Source organism: Chiloscyllium plagiosum, unplaced genomic scaffold, assembly GCF_004010195.1.
Source record: "Chiloscyllium plagiosum isolate BGI_BamShark_2017 unplaced genomic scaffold, ASM401019v2 scaf_14606, whole genome shotgun sequence".
Classification (NCBI taxonomy): domain Eukaryota; kingdom Metazoa; phylum Chordata; class Chondrichthyes; order Orectolobiformes; family Hemiscylliidae; genus Chiloscyllium; species Chiloscyllium plagiosum.
Genome location: NW_025213334.1, coordinates 15,466 through 25,310, shown reverse-complemented (window position 1 = coordinate 25,310; position 9,845 = coordinate 15,466). Strand labels below are relative to the sequence as shown.

The 9,845-nt window shown below is 46.6% G+C and overlaps 1 gene segment (V, D, J or C); it reads right to left on the bottom strand.

The window, feature by feature from the left end:
- Window positions 1-1,709, bottom strand: part of LOC122547613 — a gene marked incomplete at its 3' end in the record, with an annotated part of 8,505 nt that extends 6,796 nt beyond the window's left edge. Inside the window, 3 exon segments of the V gene segment in view lie at window positions 642-676; window positions 1,144-1,438; window positions 1,625-1,709. Of these exon segments, the coding sequence occupies window positions 642-676; window positions 1,144-1,438; window positions 1,625-1,673 (379 nt within the window).
- Between the last annotated feature and the right edge of the window lie 8,136 nt (window positions 1,710-9,845).

The following is a 9,845-nucleotide window of genomic DNA, read 5'->3' as shown; positions in this document are numbered from 1 at the left end:
CTGAGAGTGTGGTGGAGGCAGCTTCAATTGAAACATTCCGAAGGGAATGAGACTGTTATTTGAAAAGGAACAATGTGCAGGGTGACAGGGAGAAGGCAGGAGAATGACACTCAGTGAATTGCTCATTCGGAGAGCTGGTGCAGACAGGATGGGCAGAATGGCCTCCTTGTGCACTGTAACAATTCTGTGATTGTTTGATTGAGCAGAGTTAAAGCTGGGGGAGGTGGGAGCTTAGTGTCTCACTGTGCTGCTGCTGCTGCTGCTGCTGAGGTCAATGAGATCAGAGACTGGGACAGGGAGCCAGAGCTCAGATCAAACTCTGCCCGTGTCCATCACACTGAGACTGGCAGGAGGCTACTCACTGATTTCACTCCATGCTGCAGGAATGGGACCACAGGCTGCAAATGGACAGAGCTCCTCCACACAGTGAGTAAAACTGACTGACTTATATCTAGCTTTTTAAAGGGGGCAATGGAACTGAAGAAATACAACTGGACACCCTGTTAGACACAGTGCTCCTCAATCAACCATTTCATTCACTGCAGCTTCCAATTAATACCTTCAACAATTCAGCATTTATGTTTTAGAAATTGTCTTTAGAATTTGAAAGGGTTAATAACGGAGGATTGAGGTTTACTTACTCAGTCTGAGCTTGGTTCCTTTACCGAACGTAAACCACAGTGAGAGCTCCCAGTGCAGAGGCTGCACAAAAACCTCTGCTCTTTGTTACTCTCCGTCACTCTCTACCTCTAATTCTCTCTCTCTCACTCGGTCTCTCTCTTCCACCCTCACTCATGTCTTTTTCTCTCTCTGTCCAGCTGGGCTCGGGCAGTTTGTGAACTTTATTTTTCGATGTTAAATCTTGCAGGTGCTCTTCACATGTGGCCATGGATGTAAGAGGGAAACCTGAGGCCTTCAGTGAGCGGTGGACACCACAGGGACTGAAGTGTGTTTTGGACAGTGACAATCCCAACATGGGGTAATTTGTTAAACTTAATTTTTATGTGACTGTGGATGTGTCAGTGCAGGAGGTGGGACTGTGTGTCAATTATTATACATTTTATATAACTCTGGGATGTGTCAGTACAGGAGGTGGTGCTGTGCACATTGAGGTTTTTGTACGGATCTGTATCACTGTGTAGAGGGTAGCTGTTACGTTGCTGACAGTAATAGTCAGCGACATCCTCATTCTGAACGTTGCTGATTGTCAGGGTGGAACTGGTCCTTGATCCACTGCCGGTGAATCGCTCGGAGACTCCTGTGAATCGAGTTGCTGCATTGAAGATCAGGAGAGAAGGTTTCTGCCCTTCTCGCTGCTGGTACCAAGCAAGGACATTGCTAATGCTTTGACTGGCCGTACAGATGATGGTTGCAGTCTGGCCCAGTCCCACTGACAGCACCGGGGGAGACTGAGTCATGATGATGTCCCCACTGATACCTGAGGGGTCAGAGAGAAACACAGTGAAGTCAGAACTGTCACAGAAAGAGCCTTTCAAATGAGAGATTGTTGGAGACACTGAGCATTCCTCTGGTTTCAGCATTTTCCCTTCAATCACAAGTCAGTGGAATTGGAGTGAAATGGAGAGCAGCTAAAGATTCAAGGTGGAAGGAGAGAGATTTGTACCTGCGACACAGAATGCCAGGGGCCAGATCAGCTGGATGTGTGAAATCATGGTGTGTGCTCCTGTCCCTGTGCCTGGTTCCTGATAAACTCTCCATTGACTGGGCTCTGCTTTATAAAGCTGCAGCCTGTGAGAATCTGACTGGGTGTTCCTCAGTATGAAAATGGCATCAGGCAGAGAGAGCCACATCAGCCCCTCACACTTCCTCATTTCCCTCTCTCTCTTTCTCTCTCTCTGTCTCAGAGAGTCATTGATGTGAACAGCAGTGAATGAGGTCATTTGGCCCATTGTGTCTGTGCTAGTCAATAAAGATCTGATGACACTAATCCCATCCTCCAGCTCTTGGCCCATTACCCCGGAGGCTACAGCAACACAAGGGAATATCTAAACACTGCTCCAATGTCACGAGAGTTTGTGAGTCAACCAGCCTTTCAGGCAATGAGTTCCAGACTCCCACCACCCTCTGGGTGAAAACATTTGTCCTCAACTCACCTCTCACTCTCTAACTCGACTGGGCCTGGACTCTCTCAAGTTTAGAAGGATGAGAGGGGATCTGATTGCAACATATAAAATTCTAACAGGGCTGGGCAGGGAGGAGGTTTCCTCTGGTTGGGGAGTCTGGAACCAGGGGACACAATCTCATGGGGATATGGAGTAGACAATTTGGGACTGAGATGAAGAAACATTTCCTTCCTGAGAGGGTGGTCAATCTGTTGAATTCTGTACCACAGAAGGCTGTGGAGGACAGGGAACTGAATATATTCAAAAAAAGAGAGAGATAATTGTTTTGCATTTTAACAGCAGGAAGGGAATGGAGAGAAAGCAGGAATATGGCTTTGAGAGAGAGAGGATCAGCCATGATCAGACTGAATGACAGAGCAGACTCAAAGGGCCAAATGGCCTATTATTGCTCTGGTTTCTCTCTCTCTCTATCTCCCTTTCTGACTCACACCTTACACTTCTTTCTCTCTACCTCTATCTCTCTCTCCCCCACTGTTAATCTCTTTCATATTCTCTTTCTCTGTCTCAAAGCCACTCCCTCCAACTCATTCCCAGTTCCTCACTCCGTCTCATAATCTCTATTTCTGCATCTTTCTCTGTCTCCGTCACTCACTCCATCTCTCGCTATAATTGAAAGCATCCAAATGTTATCTGCCCCTCTCTATTCCTCCCTCTCTTTCTCTCCCTCCCTCTCTGTATCCCAATCTACAGTCTCTCTCCCTCCCTCTCTGGCATTCTGTCTCTAACCATACTCATATCTCTCTCTCTCTCTCTCACACACACACACACACACACACTCAACCCTACCCTCTCTCTCTTGATTCCCTTCATGTTTGGTCTCACACCCAGCCTGTCTCTTTCTCTCTCTCCTTGTCTCTTTCTCTCTCTCCACCCCTCTTAGTCACACTGTCTGACATCTCGTTTCTCTGTCTCTATCCCTCAACTTCACCATTTCTACCCCCCTCTGGGTCCCCTCACATATCTCACACTGTCTCAGATGCTCCTCCCTCTGTCCTTCTGTTGCTCAATCTCTCTCACTCACTCACTCTCTCACTCACTCACTCACTCACTCATTCATACTCTCTCACACTCACACACTATCTCTCTCCCTCTGTCTCGCTTCTCTCTCTTTCTCACAGTGTCCCGGATGATTACAGTTGAATGCAGGATAAATCTCCCTCTGCTCTGTCCCACTGATGTATGTTCACCCTTGACCCAGAAGCATGTCTTTTCCTGGAGTAAGGCCCCATTTCCCACACTGACCAAACATTTAGCTTGTCTCAGGCAGATGGACAGATTCTTGTCAAATGAAGGACAGTTCTGTATTGTTGCCCTATTCTCCCTGGGGACTGGTTTGGACACAAACCTCATTCCATGAAGACCCAGCAGAGAGAGGAGATCCTAAGGCCATCAGTGTGAGCTGGAGGGACAGGACAGACTCTGACCCATCCTGTCCATCCACATCATGTTACAATCCCTTCCTCTCTCCTTCCCCTTCCATGATCAGGCTCTGGGTCAGCGTGTTTCACTGGGATGAGGGCTCGACCATTAGACAATTACAACAGAAAATAACTGAACCCCACATCCACCATGGTGTCCGTGACTCACTGGACTCTCCAACAGTGCCCAGTAAACGTGGAATTCAGTTCACGGAGCTGACTGGTGGAGAGACATGGGCCTTCTTCCCACTGAACCTCCCAATAGAGACTCGTAAACATTGGCCTCCTTCCTGATGTACTCTTCATAGGAGACCAGTAAACATGGACCTCCTTCTGACTGGATCCTCCAAGTGAGACCAGTAAACATGGACCTCTTTCTGACTGGATCCTCCAAGAGAGACCAGTAAACATTGGCCTCCTTCCGATGGAGACAAATAGATGACTGAGTTTTTGAAGAAGTGATCAGAAAGTTAGATAAAGGTAGAGCAGTATATTCTGTCTACACGGACTTTTGCAAGGCCTTAGACAAGGTTCCCCTATGTAGACTGCTGAGTAAGATTGTATCACACAAGATCCAGGGAGACCTAGCCAATTGGATATAAAATTGGCCTGATGATAGGAGGCAAAGGCTGGTGAGAGAGAGTTGTTCTTCAGACTGGAGGCCAGTGACCAGCCGTCTGCCACAAGAAGCGATCCTGGATCCACTGTTGTTCATCATTTATTTTGTAGCAAATACACAATTAATGGTGGAGCTATGGGGAGTGTTGTTGAACAGAGAGACAGATACACAGATACATAGATCCTTGGAAGTGGTGTCACAGGTAGACAGGATGGTGAAGAAGGTATTCAGCACGCTCACCTTCACTGGTCAAAGCAGGGAGTACAGGAGTTGAACATCACGTACAAGGCATTGGTCAGGTCACATTAGGATACTGTGTACGCTTCTGCTCACCCTGCGATAGGAAGGAAGTTATTACACTGGTTTGGATAAAAATATAGATTAACAGGGATGTTGCCAAGATTGGAGGGTTTGAATTATAAAGCGAGGATGGATAGGCCGAGATGATCTTCCAGGGAATGCAGGAGAATGAGGGGTGACCTCATAGAGGTTTACAGAATCATGAATGTCATGGATAACGTGAATTGCCATAGTCTTTTCCCAATTGTAGTAGAGTCCAGTACTAGAAGGAATAGGTTGAAGTTGAGTGGGGAAAGAATTAGAAGGGACCTGAGAGGCAACCTTTTCACACAGAGGTTGATGCGTATGTGTAATGAGCTGTCAGAGGAAGTGATTGTGGCGAGTACAATTACTACATTTCAAGGAAATTTTTACAGGAACATGGATGGGAAGGATTTAGAGGGGATTGGGCCAAACATAGGCAAATGGGATTAGTTCAGTTTTGGAAACTTGATCAGCATGGATGAGTTGAGCTGAAGGGCCTGATGCTACATTGTAAACCTCTATGACTCTATGATGGTGAATGCATGAGCCACCTTCTCATAGGACCAATAAAGATGGACCTCCTTCCCACTAGGTGCTCCAGAAGAGACCAGTAAACATGGGCCTCCTTCCCTCGGGACTGTCCAGTACCTGAGCTGCAAACCCCACAGCCTCTCCATCATGTAGGCCTCTGATTTCAATCTCAACAGCATTGTCTGTCTCTGCACTTCCTCAGCCCCTTGACGACAGAAACCCTAATTCCTGCTCGTCCCACCTCCTAACTCGATGATTCCAATGTCCTCTCTCAGCTTCCTGAATCCACACTCCATAAACCTCAACATGTCTGATTATGGAGTATTCCCTTCCCTGTCCTGCGCATATGTCATTCCAAAATAACCCCTGACCTCACTGCCAGCCAATTGCCTCCATGGCCTCCCTCCTCCCTCACTCTGTGTCCTGCTGCAGACTCACATTCCCTCCCTCCCCCTTCCACCTTCTGTCTCTGGTCTCCTGCCCTTGCTGCTTCCTTCATCCCACCATTGACAGCAGAGCCTTCAGACCCCTAGAGCATGCTCTCTGACCTCCTGCCCCTCATCTCTCCCCCTCTCGATGGTTGTGCTATTGAATATGCTGTTCACTTCCATTGCTTTTGGATCGCTGTTCACTTGCCATTGTTTTGCCGATTTATTCTCGTCAATCTAGTCTGGCCTGTTCCCTGAATTGGTACAACAGCTTTTCCTTGAGAAAACACTCTTTTGTGAATTGGGTCTGCGTCTGCGTCTCCCACTCTTTGTGTAAAGGTGAGACTAAGTGTGTGTAAGCTCTTATACAGCACAGACAGAGGTCACTGGGCCTATTGTGACTGTTAGTTAAATTTGTCCAATGAGTCCCATTTACCCAGATCTTCCTGTATAACCCTGCAATTGTTTCCTTTTCAGCTATTTCTCCAAATGCCCTTTTGAAAGTTGCTGTTGAATCCACTTCCACTCACCTTACAGACAGTCATCGTGAACTCGTTGGATAAAAATGTTCCTATCTTCTCTCTTGTCCTTCAGACCCTTTCTGAAATGTATGCCCTCTGGTAATTGAGCCTCCTGCCTGGAGAAACAATTTGTCCTATATTTACTGCATCCAAACTCTCTAATTGTGAACCCCTCATTGAGTGAGACCTATTTCCAGCACAGAGGGAGAACATTCAGCCTGTCAGGTAAATGCTGTCATTTCATGGGGCAATCCAGTCAGTCCCACCCTCTCCCCTACTCAACCCCCAGAGCCTTGCAGGTTTATTTCCATTAAGAGCCCATCCAATCTGCCATTGCAATAACTGAGTGTCTTCACCTGCCTCACCTGAATGAGCACTAATTTCCAAGTCATTACCAATTGCTGCTAAAAACAAAGGTCTTCCTGACATCCTGTATCTCTTGCCCAACAAAATGTAACGTAATCTCAATGTGAAGACGGGATTTTGTCTCCACACGGACTGTGTGGTGGTCACTCTTACTGATTCTGTCATGGATGGATACATCATCAGCAGGCAGATTGGCGAGGATGATAGTGAGTATGTTTTTCCCTCTTGTTGGTTCCCTCACCACCTGCCCCAGGTCCAGTCTAGCAGCTGAATCAGGTGGAACTTGACCAGCTTGCTCGTAGTGATGCTTCTGAGCAGCTCTTGATAGTGGACTTCGAAGTCCCTTACTCAGGGTATATCCTGCATCCTTCCCACCCTCAGTGCTTCCTCCAAGTGTTGTTCAACATGGAGGAGGACTGACTGCTCAGTTGAGGTTGGAGGGGAGGGCGGTGCTATGTGGTAATCAGCAGGAGGTTTCCTGCTGTCATGAGGCTTCATGGATTCCATAGTTAATGGTGAGGACTCCCAGGGCAACTCCCTTCTGACTGTACACACCACTGTGTTGCCTTTCCTGCTTGGTCTATCCTGCCAGTTAAAAACTGAATGAGGGAACAATTCTATGCAGGTTTCACAGCTTGGAGACAGAGCTGTTGCTGGATTCTGTTTCTGATCTCCGAGTGCAGGCGTGTGTGTTTGTGAGAGAGTGACTGACACTTTTTCCATCATTGTGCTGTTTCTGCAAAAAAAAAAATCCCAGAACCAGCCTCCTGTGCTGTCAGGTTCCAGGGAGTGCAGATGGTTCACAGTTTTCTCCCGTCTCAGTAACAAACGTCCAGCTGCTCCGAGCTCCTTCTTTCACTTCCTCTCTTGGTGAAGTTTCAATCTTGCGATCTGACAGTCTTTGCAGTTATTTTTTACACTGGGGCTTTCTGCTGTGCTCAGAATCTCTCATAGTAAGTGTCCAATCAGTGACAATCACAGCAGCTAAGAGCAGTCAGGACTGAGGAGCCAGGCTCACTGGGAAACACATTGGGAAGATCAAAGCCATCCTCTTCAGATCTTGGTCCAAACTCCATCCCTCTCCCTGAGCACTGTCTGCTGCTCAAACAGACTCTTTACAAACTGGGTCTTATCTTTGAGAATGATCTGAGCCCGATATCCTTCATATCACAAAGATCACGGTGGTACAGTGCTGCCGCCTTACACCGCCAGAGATCTGGGTTCAATTCCCACCTCAGGTGACTGACTGTGTGGAGTTTGCACATTCTCCACGTGTCTGCGTGGGTTTCCTCCGGGTACTTCAGTTTCCTCCCACACTCCAAAAATGTGTAGGTTAGGTGAATTGGCCATGCTAAATCGCCTGTAGTGTTGGGTGAATGTTGGGGAATGGGTCTGGGTGGGTTGTGCTTCGGTGGGTCGGTGTGGACTTGTTGGGCTGAAGAACCTGTTTCCACACTGTAAGTACTCTAAACAGCCACTGAAAATCTCAGCCATGTTTATGGGACTCCAAACATGACCATTCCAATGTCGTGGTTGACACATATCACAGCCACTGCCCTCCGTATCCTTCAGCTCATCCAAACTTCTGCTGCTCATATCCAAACTTGCACCAAGTCACGATCCCGCAACCCCCTGCACCCTGTGCCTATATTGGCTCCTGGTCTCGCAACACCTCGATTTTGAAATTCTCATCCTTGTTCTCAAATCCCTCCCTGCCCTCCACCCTCCCTATCTCTGTCACCTCCTCCAAGCTGCCTCACTCCGTGTGGTCAGCAATCTTGGATAATTGGCTCTCTTTTCCTTCATCCAAGTCATTGAGAAATATCGTGAAATACTGAGGTCCCTGCACAAATCCCTGGGGACACCACTATTCACATCTTGTTCATTGGAGAGCACACACATTATCCCTCCTCTCTGTCTCCTACCTCCAAACTAATTCCTAACCAAAGACAAATACTTTTCTATAACTGGCTTGATGGTAGGAAGCAGAGGGTAATATTGGAAGGATGCTTGTCAGACTGGAGGCCTATGTTGAGTGGAGTGCTTCAGGGCTCAGTGCTGGCCCCATTACTGTTTGTTATCAATATTAATGATTTGGATGAGAATCTGTAAGGACGATTAGAAAGTTTGATGTGCAGGTCAGGTGAATTGGCCATGTTAAACTGGCCATAGTGTTAGGTACATGAGTAAAAGGGAAATGGGTCTAGGTGGGTTACTCTTCAGAGGGTCGGTATGGACTGGTTGGGCCGAAGATCTGTTTCCACACTGTAGGGAATCTAATCTCTAATCTTGTACAGGATGTCAGTGAGGTCGCACTTGGAATATTGTATTCAGTTTGGTCACCTTGTTATAGGAAGGATATTACTAAACCAGAAAGAGTACAGAAGAAATTTACAAGGACTCAACAATCTGAGTCATAGGGGAAGGTTAGGCAAGTTAGGACTTTTTTCTTAGAACACAGGAGACTGGTAGTGGAACTGTTAGAAGTGTATAAGATCATGAGAGACATGGATAGGGTTGGGGAATTGAGGATGAAAGGGCATCACTTTAGTGTTAGAGTGGAAAGAATAAAAGGGAACCTGAGGGGCAACATTTTTACATAGAGGATGGCACGCATGTGGAATGAGCTGCCAGCTGAAGTGATTGAGGTGGATACATTAACAACATTTAAAAGACATTTGGACAAATACATAGATAGGAAAACATTTGAAGGATATGGGACAAGTGCCGGGAAATGGGTTAGCATGGATGGACATCATTGAGAAATATCGTGAAATACTGAGGTCCCTGCACAAATCCCTGGGGACACCACTATTCACATCTTGTTCATTGGAGAGCACACACATTATCCCTCCTCTCTGTCTCCTACCTCCAAACTAATTCCTAACCAAAGACAAATACTTTTCTATAACTGGCTTGATGGTAGGAAGCAGAGGGTAATATTGGAAGGATGCTTGTCAGACTGGAGACCTATGTTGAGTGGATTGCTTCAGGGCTCAGTGCTGGCCCCATTACTGTTTGTTATCAATATTAATGATTTGGATGAGAATCTGTAAGGACGATTAGAAAGTTTGATGTGCAGGTCAGGTGAATTGGCCATGTTAAACTGGCCATAGTGTTAGGTACATTAGTAAAAGGGAAATGGGTCTAGATGGGTTACTCTTCAAAGGGTCGGTATGGACTGATTGGGCTAAAGACCTGTTTCCACACTGTAGGGAATCTAATCTCTAATCTTGTACAGGATGTCAGTGAGGTCGCACTTGGAATATTGTATTCAGTTTGGTCACCTTGTTATAGGAAGGATATTACTAAACCAGAAAGAGTACTGAAGAAATATACAAGGATGTTGCCTGGACTCAACAATCTGAGTTATAGGGAAAGGTTAGGCAAGTTAGGACTTTTTTCTTAGATCATGAGAGACTGGTGGGGGAACTTTTAGAAATGTATAAGATCATGAGAGACATGGATAGGGTTGGAGAATCGAGGATAAGAGG